Source organism: Poecilia formosa, unplaced genomic scaffold (assembly GCF_000485575.1).
Source record: "Poecilia formosa unplaced genomic scaffold, Poecilia_formosa-5.1.2 Scaffold16, whole genome shotgun sequence".
NCBI lineage: Eukaryota > Metazoa > Chordata > Actinopteri > Cyprinodontiformes > Poeciliidae > Poecilia > Poecilia formosa.
This window is the reverse complement of record NW_006799955.1, coordinates 3,853,118-3,874,574: the sequence shown is the minus strand read 5'-3', so window position 1 is coordinate 3,874,574 and position 21,457 is coordinate 3,853,118. Positions and strand designations below refer to the sequence as shown.

Genomic DNA, 21,457 nt, shown 5'->3' with positions numbered 1-21,457 from the left:
TGGATGGATGGATGGATGGATGGATGGATAGATAGATAGATATTGCATTTCCACATTATGAAGTAAAAGTACACTTTCATATGTGAATCTGATGTTATGTGAAATAAAGGTGTTTGCATAATTCCATAAGTTTGGCCTTACCACCTTTTATTAGGGCGGCACTCTGTATTGTTCTACTGGTAAATACAGGGGGTTGTACTTATTTAATTTGTGGCGGCAACTTAGTGTGGAAATTAACTCAACGTGTGAATGAAAATGATCTTATGTAAAGCCTTTTTGAATGTCCTCATTAAGCGCAATTTAAGTCTGATATCATTTTCAATAATTTTCCTTTCAGGTAATCAATATATCCTTCAAGGGAAACGAGATGCATTGCTTTGTGGAAACAGCAGCTCTGCTGGGTAAGAACGTCAGACTCCAGCTAACAGAATACTGGCTTTTTCATAGAAAAATGCTACCCTGATGTGATACGGTGCCAAAACTATTACTGTGATAATATAGTGGAAAATTATTAGATGGTGAAACTTTTTTGTGCTTAACACACTCCTTCTGTATTACAGGCAGTGTCCAGAGGGGTTTAGATGTTTAAAAGGTGGAAAAAACCCAGACTATGATTACACAAGTTTTGACAACTTTGGATGGGCCTTCCTTTCTTTGTTTAGGCTGATGACACAGGATTACTGGGAATATCTTTATCAGCAGGTAACTTCTGCAAAAACTAAAAGAACATAAAATCCAACTCAGTTTTTCTCTAGGCTGTGTCAAGTTTAAATTGACCCAATCATTTGTCTTCTGTTGTTTTTTATTAGATTTTTTGCTTGGTTTGTTTTTTCCTTTTTAGGATTAAGCATGATTTAAAATAGTATTCTGTCAACTCAACCTTTAAAGGCAGCACAGGTGCACCTTAGGTTGTGATAAATGCGAGTCGTAATGTGGTTCAGGCAAACAGATCTTGAAAGGTTTTTTAGAACAATAATTGGAGACCAAATTGACGAGCTTCATATTAACAATGGGCAAAGCAAATATCTCATACATTAAAGCACCTGTGAATGGAGGTAACATTACCTGTGGCAACAAACTCTTCCCAGAGCCAGTGGGTTTTTTATTTACATCAAACAGATTGTTTAAATATGTTATCATCCAAAATGTCAGCTTTTAATGTGAAATTGAAGGAAAACAACAACAACAACAACAACAACAACAAAAATACAATGTTCTATGAAAAAAAAACTGGTAGCATTGTTAATCTACTCAAATGGTTATGTTATTTCCATTTTCAGGGTCAAGGGGGTAATTATCTGATTTAAGACTGGTATATGACTTTGCTTAAAGAAGGTCAATTAATATTGATAATTTGAACTTACTGGAACTACTGTGGCAAATTGTGCAATTCTCTTTTACTAAATGTCATTAACATAACATCTTATGACTTCTCTATTTGTTTTCTGTTTCTGAGTTTTCTGTTTATTTCCAACTTACCTTAGTTCAATTTAAAAATTTAAGTAATAAATATTGAGTGTTTCAAAATACTTCATGTATTTGCTATGAGGTATTTGTATCAAAATCAAATTAACTTTTTATTTTGTATTTACAGACATTGCGAGTAGCTGGGAAACCCTACATGATCTTTTTTGTCCTGGTTATATTCCTTGGTTCCTTCTACTTGATAAATTTAATTTTGGCTGTAGTTGCTATGGCCTATGAGGAGCAGTGCCAGGTCAACCTAAAGAAAGCTCAGGAAAAGGAGTATGAATATAACATAGCCATTGAGCAGCTAAAACGTCAACAAGAGGATGCTCAGGTACACTAAATGGATGTTCCTTCTCCTATAAAATTGTTTATACAAATGTTTGTCTTAAAGGTACAGGTACTTTCTGAAGTTTACATCTTGTTATTGACATGAATGCAATAAAGTTTGAGGTACTTGTAGTCTTCTACTTAATGGGGTTTAGTGCTCCAAATGATGCCAGATGCACATAGTGAATGTAATAAAGAGGACTGTTTTCCAATACTTCAACTTCACCTTAAACAACTTTTAGGCAGAAAATTAATAATTGTCTTTAACAGTGGTTGAAGTGGTTATATATTCATCCTACACTGTATAAACAGGTGTTAAAATACATCAGAAAATCTGAAAATAACCTAAACTTGTATTTGTCAGTGCACTCCTTGCTTTCCAATCTTTTTGTGATCTTTAGAATATTTATGTCTCCTGGTTTGGCACACTGAGCAGTAGCTAACTCTAAATTAGATGTTTCCTTGTTAAATATATTATCCTTATTTGTAGTAAATTTTCATTGCACACTTTATTCATTGTTCAACTTGAATCACATCTTCCAATGCAAACCAGCCATGTTGACACATCTGATTCAATTTGTATCATCTGTTTATTTCACCATGCTGCCTATTCTCATCAAGGCAATGGCAAAAGCAGCTGCAGCAACCAATGGAGATGCTTTGGACAAAGGTGGAGGAACAGAGAGTTCCTCAGAAGTATCTAAGCTGAGCTCCAAAAGTGCCAAAGAGCGTCGCAACAGGAGAAAAAAGAGAAAAGAGGAGGAGAAAGGAGCCAGGAAGATATCTCATTCAGACTCACTGGACAGCTTACCAGCAAATCGTTTCCACTTCTCTGTGGATGAACATCCGCTCAACTATGACATGAAATGCTCATCTACACACCAGGTGCAGTACCATGTATTATTAGCTGAGCAGTACATTACTTGTTTTGCATTTTAAAGTCTGCATTTTATGTTTTTCAGCCTGTAGTCTTTGAATCATGTGTTTTGTCACTGTATTTGAATCACCAGAAGTATTTTTTTTCAACTATTCAGGAGAGCTGAAACTTTGGTAATAGATTTTTTTAAAAGCTTAATGCCAGTGTTTTTTATAGTATAATAAATGGTGTTGCCATTTATGCCTGCTTTTGCAAATAATATAATTTACCCAGCTGTCAAATTTACATCTAAAATATGAAATATAAATAAATAAATCAAAATACCTGTTTGGAATAATTTAAAATTAAAATATATTATAAATTTATTTATTTAAAAAAATCTGTCAATAAAACTACTACAGTTAAAAAAAATAGAAGAAGATAGGTCAGTTAAACATTTACATTAAGATCCTTAAATGGCAACATTTCTTTAACTGTTAGACACCAGAATTTTATTTTTCTTACTAAAATCAAAAACAATTTTGGCATCTCTTGGATATCTTGATAATCATCTTCATCATCAACTTCATCATCATCATCATCATCATAGATCTTACTGTGGCCATCTTCGTCATTTTTATCACCTTCATTTTGTTCTTCTTCCTCATCTCATTTTCTTGTCATTATCCATCACATTACTTGAGATTTTCATCTTATAATTCTTATCACTCTGATCATTGTGATCCTTTTCTTCATCATCAACACACCTCACATTGTGATCACATTCTTTCAATTCCCCATCGCTTACCACTATATAGATTTTATGTTTGTTTTTTGTTTTTTCCTCCATTGTCCATTCCATTTTTCATTAGAAATACAGTATTTTGCAGCGTTAAACTGCAAAATACTGTCTTGGAAGTTTGTTTTTTGTTTTGTTTTTTGTTTTTTTTTTGTTTTGTTTTCTGTACCTCAACATTTATTATCAATCCACTGGAGAATATCTTTTTCTCCTAGTCCTTTCTAAGTTTCCGTGGACTTTTTTTTTTTTTTTTTTTCTGTACCTCAACATTTATTATCAATCCACTGGAGAATATCTTTTTCTCCTAGTCCTTTCTAAGTTTCCGTGGACCACTGCTCTCCTCCAGAAGACACAGCAAAACCAGCCTTTTCAGTCTCCAAAGCCAAACACAAGATGTCGCTTCAGAAAATGAGTTTGCAGATGACGAGAACAGCATTTTTGAAGGCAAACTGAGTTGGAGGGGATCCCCGTTGAATGCCTCAAGACGTGATAGACACAGCAGCAGTGTGAGCCAGTGCAGCTTCTTACCCCATCTCCGGTTTCAACCCTTTGGGATCAGGCACAGCTCTATAGACTGCAATGGGGTTGTTTCTCTGTTGGACGGGAATTCATTTCCTACACCACTGCCTACAGGGCTTCTTCTACCTAATCAGAGAATAGATACAGCCTCCTCCGGAAACAATGTAAGAAATATCTTGATAGCCTAGATTGCCTCATTTTATTTGCTTACGACATCTCCTGTTATGTTTATTACATTTCATTGTCTTGCCTGCGCCTGTAATGCTTATACTCAACATCACTGTTGACCATCTCCCAAATCAGGTCCTTGTTGTTGTTTTTTTGTTGTTGTTGTTGTTTTTTTTTTACATTATTGCCATGTTCCATGCACAAATGTGTATGCAGATCACCAGCTTCCATAGTTTACATAGTTAGATGTTAGCACTGTCACCTTGCAGCAGATATAGCAGGCTTACCAGAATTACTTTTGTTCTGTAGTAAATAATTCTGATTCTTATTACTGTCTGTGAATCATTTAGGATTTATACTTACTGCTGCTGAAATAATGTAAAGTATTGATACCTGATGTCCTAAAAATGCTACCTAAATGTTTTTTTTATATATTCTGTATATATATATATATATATATATATATATATATATATATATATATACTGCTCAAAAAAATAAAGGGAACATTTCACTTTAATTTTGTGTGTGGCTCCAAATCCAGGCCTCCATTGGTTAATAAATGTGATTTCCATTGATGATTTTTGTGTGATTTTGTTGTCAGCACATTCAACTTTGTACAGAACAAAGTATTCAATGAGAATATTTCATTCGTTCAGATCTAGGATGTGTTATTTGAGTGTTCCCTTTATATATGTAATTTTATTTTTTTTATGCGTAGATGTAAGGAGCGAACCAAGAATACATTCTCAATTTATTAGCAGTTTCAAGTTAATGTCTTTTGCACAGGTTAATTGCAGGTTAATTAGCTGGTAATTAGTCAGCTGCATGGCAAATTAAATTTAAGTAGGCAAAACATGTTTTTGCCTATTTATCAATCTTTATCATTATTAAGTATGATTTTAAAACTGAACTATTGGTTTCGTCTTACCAGAAAGCTGGAAAACTGCAAAATCCTCACTATAAGCTTTAGTATAAAAAATAACTATTCAGATAAATAAGATGCTGAAGCGAACTCTATTTTTTATTCTTACTACCTACCATCTTCAGCACAGTGGCATTAATCATCCTTTCTCTGTGAAGGCTGACACCACAGACACTGAAGGCAAACCGACCAGTGGGGAAAACTACCTCAACAGTTTGGAGTTACCCGAGATGAGACAGAGAGCATTAAGTATAGCCAGTGTCATCACAACCACCATGGAGGGTTTGTCATTTTAACCCTGTTCAATGTTTTAAAAATATTCTGTCCATTGAACCTTTGTCATATTATGATATAATAGCCACAAATCTATTATAATGTTGTTATAATAGGTTTCTGTTTTAAAGTTGTGTACTTCATGGACCAACAGCGAGCTATTTTAGATATTTGTTAAAACTGTCACTATGTCCTCACAGTTTAATATGAGACAATCTGTGAAAAATCAAGCTCCTCTGCCTCTGCCCTGTGGTTCTACTGGTCCCAGTCAGAAATAATCAATAAGCTCCATCCCTACAGCAGCTCTTACTGTGAATGCACAGGCTAGTAAGCATGGCTATCAATGACGGCCAATGAACAGTTTTCCTCTAATGGTAGGTTATTAATCTGCCACAGATGCAGCAAATAGACAAAATTAAGCTTCTACTTTCTGTGCGAGGGAGGGTCCAAGAAGCACGTACATGAGCCTCATTGACAGCACTTAGACCTTCTGCTAGGCTCTGATTGGATGTTTCTGACAGAGCTGTGTATTTCTGCAGATTACAGCAAGACCAAAGAGAGAAGGTGGATGAACTTGATTTTTTTCTTTTTTTTTCAGAATATCTGTCTCATACTTTCAATACATAATGAGTTTTAACAAATATGTAAAGAGAAAAACTTTTTTTTTTTGTAAGTTACCTACTGCAGCTTTAAAGATTGTAATAAAACACTATTATATATTTTGGGTTAAAGGGAATAAATGATCAATTCAACTAAAATATTTTGTGATGTTTTGACAATAGAACTCGAAGAATCAAGACAGAAGTGTCCTCCTTACTGGTACAAATTTGCCGACAAATTCCTCATCTGGGAGTGTTGTCCACTATGGCTGAAAATCAAGGAAATAGTCAAAATAATTGTGATGGACCCATTCACGGACCTAGCCATCACCTTGTGCATTGTACTCAACACAGTTTTCATGGCCATGGAGTATTATCCAATGGATCCATGGTTCACCGACATGCTGTATGTGGGAAACCTGGTAAGTCAGCTTCTAGACTTCTGAACATAAATCTTTCACATATTTACTATGTTTTCAAATTCCTGTTTCATTATTCTCCCTTGTAATTACTCTTGGGAAGGTGTTCACAGCCATATTTACAGCAGAAATGGTCCTCAAGGTCATTGCGCTGGACCCCTACCATTACTTTCAAGTGGGATGGAACATTTTTGATGGAGTCATAGTTTGCTTAAGCTTGATAGAGCTCTCTCTGGCTGATGTAAAAGGCATGTCCATTCTGAGGTCATTTAGATTGGTAAGTATCTGTTAGAGCTGCTCCTTTTATTGAATTATTTTAAAATTACTGAAATCAAAAGACTTGACTCTTGTCATCACATACAAACCTTCAAAAGCTACTCGGAGAATTTGATTGCTGTAATGCCAATGAAGCTTGATCCATTGACTATTGAAAAAGAGCTCAACAATTTTCAGCATGACATTTTCATTAAAATGTAAATACAAAGAGAAAGAGATTGTTTTTTTTTTAAATTAATACTCATTTTACATTGTTTAATTTTTGTTTTGAGAGATGCCTGTGTGATTTCCTTGTTGGTTGTTTCCTTGATTAGAATTTTTTTGAAGGGATGAAAATAATTTTAAACTTACAAGGGGTATGAATACGTCTGAGATTACCTTGTCATTTGAGGTATATTGGTTCTAATTGGATGCTTATATTCAAATGAGTTTTACACAAAGGTGTGTCTCTAAAGTTTTTCTTTTTTTCTTCTCTTCTAACAGCTGAGAGTGTTCAAGTTGGCCAAGTCCTGGCCCACTCTTAATAAGCTCATCAAAATAATTGGTAATTCAGTGGGAGCTTTGGGCAACCTGACCCTGGTGCTAGCCATCATTGTTTTCATCTTTGCTGTTGTGGGCATGCAGCTGTTTGGAAAATACTATAAGGATTGTGTGTGTAAAATCTCTGAAGACTGCACTCTTCCTCGGTGGCACATGAATGACTTCTTCCATTCATTCCTCATTGTGTTCCGAGTGCTTTGTGGAGAATGGATAGAGACCATGTGGGACTGCATGGAGGTGGCTGGGAAAGCCCCATGTCTCATTCTCTACATGACGGTCATGGTTATTGGAAATCTTGTGGTACATTGCATCTTTTATGGTCATTTCATTCCATATCATTCAAATGTTTTCAATGGAACTTATTTCTGTAATGAGTAATTGAAATGAATGCAGTTTCATAGCATTAAATGTTTTTTTTGTTTTGTTTTTTTCCCTTTATTATCTGAGAGCAACAAACTCAAGATCAATCCTGTTTAAAGCAATGTCATCCTCCTACAGGTGTTGAACTTGTTCCTGGCCCTGCTGCTGAGTTCATTCAGTGCAGACAATCTGATGTCTGGAGAGGATGACAATGAGCTCAACAATTTGCAGATTGCGTTTGACCGCATACACAGAGCCATCGCCTTCATTAAACTGAAGTTTCGAAGTTGCTGCAACGGTTTGTGCATCAGAGATAAAAAAACAACTGAGGACAAAACATTTGGACATAATGGTGTCCCCAATCATACCATTAAAGACTTAACTAAGAACAGCAATGGTGAAGTGACTGGAGTGGACAAAAGTGGAAACAAGTACATAGTCAACAGCAGGAGTGATGATTCCATCATGTCTTTCATAAATAACCCAAGTCTGACTGTGACCGTTCCCATTGCGGCAGAAGAGTCAGACTTTGAAATGCTTAACACTGAGGACTTCAGCAGTTTTTCATCCAACATACCGGAATGTCATATGGTAGGAATTATGTTTTGCCTTATTCTTAAAATAATCTTTGATAAAAATGGGTTCCTGCTTTAAAAGATAGTGTCATCCGCTGTCTTAATATTTATGAAGGATGTAGGTTTTTTTTTGTACTGGGGAAATCTGCTCCCAGGTAATGGCATCTCAAATGTTTGCCTTCTATAGTAAAAGAGTCATGCTAGTGTCCTAATGTTTTCCCTAGGAATAAGACACACCAATACTGGTCTAGACAAGAGAATCTTAGTGCTCAGATTGGATTATATGCCATTTATTTGTGAGTGTTGTGGAGCTGAATTTTCCTCTAAAGGGCTGATTTCATGCAATAGGGATTACTGGGTGAAAAAAGACAGAAACACAGCAATTGTAACATCTCATTAGGATTATTTTTTATTTACTCACTATTTTTACTTGTCTGTGATAGACCCCTCTCTGAGAAAAAACCTTGTTGATAGGGTTAGGATTAGGATTTTTCACACATTTAACAAATTTAGATCTAAAATAATTTTCATTGAACTGAGAAATTTCTTTCTGGTCTGCAATAAAATACACATCTTCCAATGGTACTAAAACAATGTTTAAAGAGGATTGATCTTGATAAAAAATTTTCTTTCCAAGATCAAACTTTTCTAAGTAATCAATTGAAAGACCTCATTAACAGATCACTCAAACCCTTCTTGTTATTGCTGACAAGCTTTTTGTCGGTTACATTCAAGTTGGGTGTCTGGCTAATGTCACTCCAAAACTTTAGTATTACTTCTATAAAGAAAAACATATTTGTAAAATTAATACTTAAATCAATGATAAAATGAAGAAATGTGCCTTAATTCATACATGAGTCTCTGTTTTTTCATGTGTTGGGCACATTACCCAAACTGATTATTAAATCTGATTTAATGGTATTATACATATCACACCTTAGACTTATATTTGCCATTCATCTACAAACTACCAAATAATAATTTAAAACAAAAACCTACTGTCACTCTAATGTAATAACACTAATATTCTTAAAACAACAGAAAGGAATTACATTTTCAAATTTAAGCTAAAACTTTCATGTAGCTCTCTTATACCCGAGATTAAAAATGAAGATTAGCTAACTTAGAAACTCCAAATACTGGAAAAACTAACCATTTGAGTACCACAATTGATTTTGCTCCAGCATAGCATCAGGTTTCTCTCACAGAAACAGAATGAAAGGGTGGAGAAATGAACCATTATTACATTAACATTAGTACATCCACAATATTGCAATAACATACTTACATCACTGCCAGCACTTCACTATCTGATCCCATGGTAGCCTGCACTCTGCAGGAAGACATTCTAGCTCATCCCAGCTTTTAGAAGACACACCCTGCAGAAGCCCTTACAACAGTAAACTAAATGACAAATCAAAATGCTTCACCGGATACGGCAAAGAATAGCTACAAATACCTCCAGGTTTCTAAGGAAGAAGTTTAAATTTTTTGATTTTTCAGATTAATAGAAACAATGCAAATGATCTGCATGTACACCTAGTCTGCTTTATTTGGTACAACCGTCCAATTGCTGATTATCTCAAATAGTTAATTAGACAATTACATGGCAGCAGCTCTGTACATTTAGGTATCTGTGCATGGTGAAGAGAACTTGCTGAAGACTGGAACTCATGTAACTCACTCGTTACTGCGAGAGCTGCACAATATGTTGAATTTCAGTTCTCATCCCAATAACAGCAGTATCAGCATGTACAATATTTCCATTGCAAAGGACTGCTTCAATGCAATAGTTGGTAAATCCTTATATTTAAAGTGCATTGCATTCAGATTCTGCTTGTAAATGAGGCATTTGGCCAGTAGATGGACTCATTCTGCTCTGAGTTCAAAACCAATATAGATTTTAGCTCCTGATTTGTTAAAGCTTCTGGAAAATGGTAGAAATATCTTGATTTAAAATTGAAAGAGTAATACGAGTGAGGAAAATGGATAAATCACACTCAAAGTGGCCCAAAAATTAGCATCATAGATTTCGTCAATAAACTTTTTGCTTTTTGAGACACAATCTTGATTGCATCCACAGGTTGTCGATGGTGATGACGATGATGGACAGTTCAGTACCTCTGAGGGGAGTACAGTGGATGGTCTGTCAAACGGAGAGCCCGCTGAGCTTGTACCTGTTGTAGAAGTAATTAAGGAACCACATGATTGCTTTACTGCTGGTAAATTATCCAACATTCATCTGACAGTCTTGCTTCTAATCACATTACAGATAAATAACACACTTTTTTTTTCAGGTTGCATCCAGAAATGTAAGTGTTGCCAAGTAAATGCGAATGTCGGTTGGTGGAAAGTGTGGTGGACTCTAAGAAAAACCTGTTATCGGATAGTGGAGCACAACTGGTTTGAGAGCTTCATCATATTCATGATTTTGCTCAGCAGTGGAGCACTTGTAAGTCTCAGAGATTTTTTCTTCTCTGCAAAGTAAATCTTATTTCAATGCTTTCTTGACATTTGACTACAATATATAATCACCGGTAGTGTGATGACCGACTATGTTTTCTCACTAGGCTTTTGAAGATATATACTCTGAGCAGAGGAAGACAATAAAAGTGATCTTGGAATTTGCAGACAAAATGTTTACCTTTATCTTCATTCTGGAGATGCTTCTGAAATGGATGGCATATGGATTTGCCAAGTATTTCACAAATGCATGGTGCTGGTTGGACTTCCTCATTGTTGACGTGAGTTGAAACATTAACTTATGCAAAAACAAAGAATAAAAGATTTGTTCATTCTTAAATTGTCAGTTACAATGAGGTAACTCTAATTGATGTAGAAGCAATTACATTGAAAAATATTTAAACATAAATGTGTTTTACTATACGTTCTCAGCCTTCTCTGGTTACAGTGTCTGTGTGTGTGTATTTTCCAGGTCTCCCTGGTCAGTCTAGTGGCTAATGCTTTAGAATACTCAGAACTTGGTCCAATCAAATCTCTGAGAACGCTGCGAGCTCTGAGGCCCCTAAGAGCTCTGTCACGGTTTGAGGGCATGAGGGTAAGTGCAGTCACGAACTCTTTCGCAAAACTGTAAGCAAAACCATAATGCTGACAATGAGCTCAAGATTTTCATTGAAGCTTAAAGCACGGTTCTTCTAAAACTTAACCTCTAGCGTATCGCTACTGGTAATAATTGTCAAAAAAAATATCACCAGAGAACTATGGATGTAATCATCTTTGGATTTAAAAGTTTTGTATGCATTCAAGGGATTTATACGTTTGAGTTTCACTTTTCAAGGCTCAAAATCTTTGTCAGAAAAAGAAACCCATGCTAACTTTTGTGAAAATACAATGAATATTTCTAAGCACCAAATATATTTTCATGGAAATAATAATGCATAGTACAGTGTGGTTTAAATGACTTCTAGACAAAAAAAAAAAAAACGTTTCAGTACATCTTACTGGAATTAGTAATATGTTCTTGTAAAATGCTTTTTGGTGTTTTGGCTACCTATGTTAGGTACTAACTACATTTCTGATCCAAAACCATAAAAAAACACTTTTGAAGTTTGCCAGGCTTTTACAATATGTGATGGAAAATTAGCTTTATATAAGAGAACAGATAATCAGGTTCATATTTATAGCCTTTGTTTACTAACTGAATTGACTAGCCAAATTAAAACATGTGTTGCTCTGCTTAACAGCCCCTGCCCCCGCCCTGCACACGCTCTCCAAACACACATGCACACACTTTATTTAAAATCTTCTCAGTTGTTGCATGCAATCAACATATTCCTCCTTTTACCTCTTTTTTTCTCCCAGCCATTTTCTCCCACTGTAATTCTGTTTTATATTTTTAGTTTGTTATAGAAGGTATACCCTTGTAAAAAAAAAAATTGCCTTCGTACTACACTTTACTTCCTTAGTGTAGTACAGGGAGTGTGGGTCCTGGCTTTTGAAAAATTATTGCTTCCTAGAGGGGTGGACTCTGTTGAGATCTTACACAATTGCTAATGTTTGCCCAAGACACATGTAATGTTCAAAGCTAAAAACATTAGCTTTGAACATGATGATTGGTTACTTTTGCGCTGTAACCAATCATCCTCCACTGTGAAGAGAGATGTGCCGATCCAGCTGTTAATGTTAATTGAATATTTGGAATATTTGAATATTTGGAAGCATGGCCAAGATTGACTTTACGACTTTGTTCACTTTCTCCGCTGCTATTGCTAAAACTACAGGCAGACTACAATTCTAAAACAGCACAGAAAATGTACATCATTGTTCACAACTTCTCCTTCCATTTATTGTTTAGCCTGGTCAAAAATCGACCAAAGACAATCCAAGTCAATCGGAGAAATCTAAGACTGTGGTTGAAGTGAGAATTATTTTCAACCAGGCTACAGAACAGTTTCACACTGCATTCTTAACTTGCTTACACTGAAGAAACTCAAGTAGGAGAATCAGTTCACAGAATGAGCTTTATCAGTCTCACTCAATATTGAAATTACTTAAGTCACTGTTTTATCTACTCACAGTCCAAACTGAGACTGATAACTTATCAGAATCAGCTTTATTGACCAAACAAGGTCATTAAACAAGGAATTTTACTTTGGTTCCACATGCTCACTGCATACAAACATTAAATGTATGTAACTCTGTAACAGGAAATCACTGAAGCGTGTACATGTACTTCTTTTCATGCGTGTACATGTACTTCTTTTCATGGCGGGGGCGGGGGTGGGGGCTGTATTGTCTTTATAGTCTCTTTCCTTTCCTCCCATAGCTGCCTGTGAAAACCTTTATTTGCATGTTCATCTTCTCACATGCATCTTTCTGCTTTTAATGTTTGCAGCTTTATCTAACATGATTTATTTATGTGTTATTTTATGTTTCTGTTTACAGTAATGAAACTTTTGGCATCCTTGGTCCTCTTCAAGAAGTTCTCTATCAATGCTTATTTAATCTAAGTAACCATCGACTTTTTTTTTTTAAGATTAGTACACTTTAATAAATTTCCTGCCTTCTTTTCCTATTTTTTACCTGTTTTCCCTCCACTTCCAATAACTTCGCAGCCATGTTATATCCTGCTGTTTGTTTACACAGGTTTCATCACTCTTGTGTGTTCCTTTTCATACCATTTCATGGATATAGTGTTGTGCATAATTTTTAAAAGACGTTCTGGGGACAGGCAGTAAATATGTGTTACTTTTGTGGTGTTTTTCTTTTATGTAGGTGGTAGTCAACGCCCTGATGGGAGCTATTCCTTCCATCTTTAATGTCCTGCTGGTATGCCTCATTTTCTGGCTCATCTTCAGCATCATGGGAGTAAACCTATTTGCAGGGAAGTTCTATAGGTGTGAAAATACAACTACAGAGAAGCCTTTCCTCCCAACAGAAGTGAAAAATGAAACAGAATGTAAGAGTTATGGCGTCTGGAAGAATGTCAAAGTCAACTTTGACAATGTTGCAATGGGCTACCTTGCTCTTCTGCAAGTTGTAAGTAACTTGATATTTTTCTGCTTATAACTTTTTCATATTTCCAAACATGTTAATATCTTATTTAAAGCATCTTTCTTGACAGGCTACATTCAAAGGCTGGATGGATATCATGTATGCTGCTGTGGATTCTCAAAGCAAAGTAATAAAATATCTCTTGTTTATCTCAGCATTGCTAACATTTTTTTTTATTTCAAATTAATTAATGCCAGATATAACACATATGATGGGATATTATTTCAAATGTAAACTTTTAACAAGTTGAGTGTAAAATTAATAAAATATATTTTTTAAAGTTCTTAAAAATACTCACTGAGGATAAAATACTAGAGTGCATTCTGCAGTTCAATACAAAGAATCCATTTGATCATGTGGAGAGGGATATAGAGTTAGCAGAAAAGTAAAAAAAAAAACTTGTGTTCGGTTTAATAATTGTAAAAACAAAACATCCTGGCAACATATCTCATGTTGTTAAAACGCCTTTGTGTTCCCTCCTAAACAGAACTAAACAAGACATGGTGCCAGTTTAACAAATTATTCATTTCAGAAATGAAATGAATAATTTCATTTCATGTGCAGGGTTCATGGAAGAACCTGCACATCAACTACGACCTGGAACTTTCTGTTGATACTGATCACCAGTTTGTTCTTGCACAGCTGTAGGATTGTGCACGCAGTGCTTTTCAGTAGGTCTTTGAGGGTGTGGTAATCACTCTGGCACATACAGCTTGCCTCTTCCCTCTCTCTTTGTCTTTTGGATATAGTCTCTGATACATCATTTTGCTCCCCTGGTTTGGTGCAGGGTTTATCCGATTCCCACAAGTTTCATAATCCTATCTCTAATAGTGACTGGTTTGAGAATGGCTCCAATACTAACAAGGCAAATTTTACGAGTGGAAGGCCATGTCCCCACACTATCACACTGTCACCACCAAACCTGCTATCAACTCAATATTCATCTCAGCAGCAACCTCCACCAGCTAGAAGAAATGCCTTAACTGTGTCAGGAAGCATAATAGTGTTAGGTAGTATATACACCAGGGTTGCTCAAGTCCATTCCTCCAGGGCTACCATTGTACAACCTTCAGATCCATCGATACTCCAACACACCTGAATCAAATGAATGGCTCATTACCAGGCCTGTTCAGAGCTGAATGACTGCTTGTGAGGGAATTCAGACACTTGATCCCAGTCTGTAGGAGTGAGGATGCATCTAAAAGTTGCAGGTCCTTATCTCTTGAGGACTGGACTTGATCACCCCTGATATACAGTATATATGAGTTTATGTTTTTGTGTATTTTTAAACCCCAGGAGTGATTGGGGTAGAGTTTTATTTTCTGCATTATTTTATTGGTTTTTCCTTACTTTTAGAAAAGATGTCCATTAAGTTCTAATTTTAATACTAAAACACAGTGGATCGCCGGTGGATCGCCTTAGCGCCCCGACCACTTGGCTTAGCAAGTTTTCTGGGGGAAACACTGTTCCTTATTTTTCAGATATATTCCTTGATATACATTTCCTAGATACATAAACTCAAAATTCATCTATTTCTATAACAGAAGGGGTGACAGGTGAGAGGTGTGCTACACTATGGATAGGTTGCCTGTCTACCCCACAGCAATATCTGGGTTTCAAATCCTGCAACAAGGCAATAGTGTTAACTGAACTAAAACACCCCCCTGTTATGGCAATGCCCAGAAAGAAATTAAATCTAAACGCTCTCTATGACTGTCATTTTTAAAACACCACTGGACAGTGTGTAGATATAAACACACACGCCAGCACATAATCCATTGTTTGCAAAGATAAATCTTTCTCACCACTCGCTCAGTGTGCACCTCTGAAAGCACGACTACAGGTTTTACCATAGAGCTCCACAAGCAGAGCTAACGCAGTGGGTTTGAAACTTGACTCCTACCTTGATGAAAGAAAGAGTAAGTAAAGTCTTGCAGGCTGTCAGGCTTATAATACCCTGAAGGAGCTCTTAGTTTTACATCCATTCATTTTCTGTGCACCCTTGTCCCCAGTGGGGTCAAGAGGGGTGCTGGTGCCTATCTCCAGCAAGCGTTTAAGGCAAGAGGCAGGCTACACCCTGGACAGGTCGCCAGTCTGTCACAGGGCAACAAAGAGACAGACAGGACAAACAACCATGCACACACACTAAGGAGAATTTAGAGAACCCAATAAACTTAACAATTAGCTGACAGTCATGTTTTTGGACTGTGGGAGGAAGCCAAAGTACCCAGAGAGAATCCACACATGCACAGCGAGAACATGCAAACTCCATGCAGAAAGACCCCAGGCTGGGGATCAAACCCAGGACCTTCTTGCTGCACCAAGAAGCTACCTACTGCACCACTGTGCAGCCCTCTTAGTTCTACATTTACAGTTTAATTTGTGTGTTTTGTTGTTTCTATTATAGGCGGGAGATCAGCCAGAATATGAAATCAACCTGAAGATGTACATATATTTTGTTGTTTTCATCATATTTGGGTCCTTTTTTACCCTCAATCTCTTCATTGGTGTCATTATAGACAATTTCAATCAACAGAAGAGAAAGATAAGTGTCACATCTTCTCTTTAAACAACTACTTATGTTTTGCTGTAGTTTCACATTGTTTGTTGTGCCTGTTTACTTAGGAGGTCAAGACATCTTCATGACCGATGAGCAAAAGAAATACTATAATGCTATGAAAAAGCTGGGATCAAAGAAGCCACAGAAACCAATTCCAAGGCCAGAAGTAAGTAAATCTAACTTAGCTAGAGTTTGACTTTTATTAGTTTGGCTAGTTAATCAACCACTTGAACTTATTGCAGTCAGTTTTGAGGATGTGTAAGACGTTGATGTGCTAAAGTAGGTTCTGCTTGTTTGAAAATAGCAACTTTCTACAAAGAGGAACCACAAGTTCTTTTGCCAAACAGCAAATGTGCTTGTGAATGGACAATGTAAACCATAACAATGAACTCAGTAATGGAGGAAACTGCATTGGTTGGCCTCTAATCTGAGCATCAACTGAATCTAGTCTCTTTTGGTAATCCACATTTTCCTATTGTTTATTGTTATTTGTATGTGTTTTTCTATTTCAGAACAAACTTCAAGGATATGTTTTTGATTTTGTCACACAACAAGTATTTGATATTGCAATAATGGTTCTGATATGGTTAAATATGGTAACTATGATGGTGGAAGTTGAAGGACAAAGTAAGGAATGGGAAAAGAACCTCAAGTACATTAACATAGTGTTTATTATTATCTTCTCTGGAGAATGTTTGCTAAAGATGATTGCACTACGCCAGTACTTTTTCATCAATGGCTGGAATATATTTGATTTCATTGTGGTGATCCTCTCAATTGTTGGTAAGACTTTTCTTTGGCTTCTGTTTTGTGCAAATAAACAGTTAAACTTTTGTACATTTGCTTATTTGTTAACTTTAATAAATTGTCCTTTATTTCCACAGGCATTTTTCTTGCAAATGTGATAGAGAAGTATTTTGTCTCACCAACCCTGTTCAGAGTGATTCGACTGGCTAGGATCGGCCGCGTCCTCCGCCTTATTAAAAGTGCCAAAGGGATCCGCACGCTTTTGTTTGCTTTGATGATGTCACTTCCTGCCTTGTTCAACATTGGCCTCTTGCTATTCTTGGTGATGTTTATCTATGCCATCTTTGGCATGTCAAACTTTGCCTATGTCAAGAAGGAAAAAGGCATCGATGACCTTTTTAATTTTGAGACCTTTGGCAACAGCATGATCTGTTTGTTTCAAATTACCACATCAGGAGGCTGGGATCTCCTTCTAGCTCCTATCCTCAACACCAAGGACAATAGCGATTGTGATTCTGAAATGGAACATCCTGGTAGTAATAATGCTAAAGGAAATTGTGGAAATCCAGCAGTGGGAATTGCCTTCTTTGTGAGTTATATCATTATTTGCTTCCTTATTGTTGTGAACATGTACATTGCAGTCATCCTGGAGAATTTTGGCGTGGCCACAGAGGAGAGCGCCGAGCCATTAAGCGAGGATGACTTTGAAATATTTTATGAGGTCTGGGAAAAGTTTGACCCTCTTGCAACACAGTTTGTGAAGTACAGCATGCTTTCAGACTTTGCAGATTCTTTAGCCCCACCATTACGCATTCCTAAGCCCAACAAATTGGAGCTCATCTCAATGGATCTACCAGTTGTGAGTGGTGATCGCATTCACTGCCTGGATATCCTGTTTGCCTTTACAAAACGTGTCTTGGGTGAGAGTGGGGAGATGGACATACTCAGGGGCCAGATGGAGGAGCGTTTCATGGCTGCAAATCCATCGAAGGTGTCGTATGAACCCATCACAACCACTTTCCGCCAAAAACAGGAAGACGCGTCAGCTGCTGTTATTCAGAGAGCTTTCAGACATTATACTCGGACCAAGATTTTTGATGTAGTCCGTGTTGATATTGAAAAGGACGAACAGCTGACTGACAAAGAAGATTGTTGTACAGAAAAGCCTGTGGAACTCACTACCACCCATAAAACTGAAGTCTCAGGTTTGAAGGACTCTGAGCCTTCAAGTACAAGTGTAACACCAAATGTGAATAGCAAACATGAAAAGGACAGAAGTGAAAAGGAAGTCGAGAGCAAAGACATCACAGAACAAGACAAATAAAAAAAAAATGGAAGAGCAAAACTGACTCTAGAAATTGAAAACAACTATGTTTACAGCTTTTGAAATGAAATCCTTCCCTTTGGACTATTTTGCAGAAATTGTTATAATTACTTAAAGTATTTTTAAAGGCAAACTAATTATTGCTTTAATGACTATTGCAGCTACTCCAGCGATACAGCCCATTGTGCAGTTCTAGTTTTTATTAAGTGACCTATTTATTTTCAAACAGAATGGTTTCTTGCTATATACATTTAATTTGTAAGTCAGTTGCCTTTTCTTACAACCCTTTTTACTTTTAGGATGGTTCTTTAAAGTTTCATTTAGAATTGATATTCTGGTTTCAGACCAGCCTTAATTACTGTGCTAAGGACAACTGATAAAGCCACTTGAAATTCTGCATGAATGTTTCTCTTCATGGCTGTGCATGCCAAAGAGTACAGTTTCACCATGAGTTTAATTTCAGGCTTTATGCTGCAAAACTATGGCTGAAAAACATCAAGACTGCTGAGTTTTTGTGCTGATCAGTATCAGGACAGTGACCCTTAAACAAAACGGCACTTTTTCTCATCATCGAAGACGATTATGTCTTCTGGGTTTACATATATAACAAAAAAGATTAATCATGCACATCTTTATAAGCAAACATGTTTTAAAAATAAAGCATTTAATGCATTTTTAAATACAAAAAAAAATTATAATCTTGTTTGCCTTCGTATTTACCTAAAGACAGATTTCTTGACTGTTGCAGGGAAGCTAATGTTTTTTGGGAAATTCCACTGTGTTTTGACTGGTCTAAAATACAGGCTTCTTCATTCTCTTTCTCTTGGTAATGTAAATTAATATTCTAATTTAAACAATCATAACATTGTTTGATATTATAAAATGCCATTTTAAACAAGGAACTAAATATACTGTGTATGCTGTGTGGTATGTAATAAGATATTTGGGTATGAACTATTCATAATAAAGCTCTGTGAAAGACTTCTGGTAGAACTGGGGGTACACTGCGTTTTCCAGTATATCTTTCAATCTTTATCATAGAAAACATCAAAGATGGATTTGGTGGCTCAGGTTGTTATGAAGAATCTCAAGGAAATTGCATCACACACATCATGTGATCATTGCTATTTCCTGCCTCTGTTTACATTTTATATTGTTGCTTCTCATGACTGCCACCATACATTGTTACCGGATCTGGTGGGGAAGACAGTAAGGTCCCACTGATGTAATTGCTTTTTGCATGGTGTTTTACACTTTATACTCAATGAACGAGAGTTTTTGTTATATAGACTGCTGCTGATTGTATAAATCCATTCTATTTGAAATGCATAAAGATACCTGCATGCAAGACACTACTATAGCACATTTTATTTAAAAAAGGTAATGGTTCAAATAAAGATTATAAGTATATCAAGTCTGCCTGCCAATGTTTCAACATTATTTGGTCCTGATGTGAATGTTGTTTTGGGTAGTGGGGGTACCTGTGTTTTGCTGATACTTAGCTTTTTTTTGTTGTTGTTGTTGTTGTTGTTGTTAAAGAGGCCACTCCTTGTCTCTTAGTATAAAACTGCAAACTTCTTTTTGGGGGGAAGAGGAGGTTCGCTGTTCTGTTTTTCATTTTGTCCTGGGATAAATCTTTGGTTCAAATCCAACAAGCAAAGACTTAAGGCCACAGATCATAATAAGCAGCCACGGTAATTACTGAAATAATTGGTAGAATTTGCAATATAATACCACCAACCAAAAACATACATCTTAAAGAATACTTCCCCAATGGGTTCAGTGACTCTGGATTATTTGTTGCCATCATTGCACAAAAAACAACACTAATTGTTCTTTAATGCAGGTCATGGGATAAAGATATTACAATATTCTAGAAAATATATTAAGTTAAAGATATATACATATGTTGTCTTATTTAGCTGTTCATATTAATTAATTTACAAAGCTTAGGAACAAATGACTATTTCTTATAAATCCTTCACTGGTATTATTACAATAGTAAGCTGTTTAGTATCGTAATTATCTCAACTGCAACATAGTAGGATTCACACCCTTGGTGACTTGTTGTGGAAGATTCAGTTTCATTAATCCAATAAAAGTCATATTTTGATATATACAACAATTTTATGATAATTGAAGGTAACATAGATACTTGATTGTGCTATGAGATGGCACTATGCCTGGAAAATACATAATACTGCCCTTTTAAAGATAAAAAAAAAAACAATCAATAGAAAGGCTCAAAGTGAAAGACTAGTAAAGGGTGTAAACATTAGTTTCCACATGCATTTCCTATAGCACATAAATAATTTCATAAAACATCCACAGGTTGAGTAAGCATTGACATCCTGTGGCACACAGATACTTTTTGCACCTGACCAACACTTCACAAGTATGAAATGGCAAAGGAGTGAAACTACTAGCACCCGCTGAAGATTAACTCTCTGTTATAGCAGTTTAAATTAACGTTCAACTTACTTCTTCAGAAAATGTTATCTTTTTAAATAGCATCTTACACTATCAGTGCTTAATTTCCTCTTATTAATTTATTTTTTTTTAATTGATGATGAAGATGGGTAACTGAATTTTTCTAGCATAGTTTCTCTATGCAATTGGTATGAAGGCATATATTGATATATTTCTCGTTTATATCAGGTTGTATAAAATTCAACTGAAAAGCTTGCAAATATTTCCACTACATACAAATTGTTAATGGGATAGAAATAATAAAGCTGATGAGGGATGTGGGTTTGTTTAATTTCAGGAACTTGTAGCTACGCCACAGAAATGATTCAATGGTTTTACAGTCATAACATGGAAAATGGAAATCTTTCAGTAAAGCAACTACAATCAACAGAGTGATCTCAAAAACTGTAAAATGTTGATCTTTTCAGCATCCATTTTCATTTGCAAGATATTAATGACCACTCAAACTGTAAATGGATCAACTTACAGTACATTACTGTCTTGAATTTCAGGGAAATGGAAAGTACTTAAAACTTGATTATCAACAAATGCTTTTGAATGACAAAATATGCAGATATTGCTTCTAAACACTAGATCCAATTTTTGTCAAGACACACATTTCTGAAATTAAAGTGAGTTCCAGCGAGTGCACTCTTTGGTGCAGGAGGCCAGGATCTACTTTCTGAGGAGGCTGTCATAATATGCCGGAAGCTATTAGCATCTTAAGTGGATGGAAC

The 21,457-nt window shown here is 36.0% G+C and overlaps 1 protein-coding gene across 3 annotated transcripts in view; it reads left to right on the top strand.

The window, feature by feature from the left end:
• The window catches only part of LOC103134361 (sodium channel protein type 2 subunit alpha-like), a 30,751-nt gene extending 11,086 nt beyond the window's left edge, over positions 1-19,665 (top strand). For 2 of the 3 annotated variants that reach the window (XM_016668696.1, XM_016668698.1), the window contains 20 exons: positions 338-401; positions 561-702; positions 1,595-1,801; positions 2,419-2,682; positions 3,761-4,135; positions 5,223-5,346; positions 6,120-6,358; positions 6,459-6,632; positions 7,115-7,471; positions 7,670-8,122; positions 10,190-10,328; positions 10,404-10,558; positions 10,677-10,850; positions 11,042-11,164; positions 13,342-13,605; positions 13,691-13,747; positions 16,028-16,165; positions 16,242-16,346; positions 16,693-16,963; positions 17,065-19,665. In XM_016668696.1, the coding sequence (XP_016524182.1) occupies positions 338-401; positions 561-702; positions 1,595-1,801; positions 2,419-2,682; positions 3,761-4,135; positions 5,223-5,346; positions 6,120-6,358; positions 6,459-6,632; positions 7,115-7,471; positions 7,670-8,122; positions 10,190-10,328; positions 10,404-10,558; positions 10,677-10,850; positions 11,042-11,164; positions 13,342-13,605; positions 13,691-13,747; positions 16,028-16,165; positions 16,242-16,346; positions 16,693-16,963; positions 17,065-18,251 (5,012 nt within the window). In that variant the 3' untranslated portion in view covers positions 18,252-19,665. The remainder of the gene's footprint in view (positions 1-337; positions 402-560; positions 703-1,594; positions 1,802-2,418; positions 2,683-3,760; positions 4,136-5,222; positions 5,347-6,119; positions 6,359-6,458; positions 6,633-7,114; positions 7,472-7,669; positions 8,123-10,189; positions 10,329-10,403; positions 10,559-10,676; positions 10,851-11,041; positions 11,165-13,341; positions 13,606-13,690; positions 13,748-16,027; positions 16,166-16,241; positions 16,347-16,692; positions 16,964-17,064) is intronic. The other variant, XM_016668697.1, reaches the window with a different exon arrangement.
• The last annotated feature ends 1,792 nt before the right edge of the window (positions 19,666-21,457 follow it).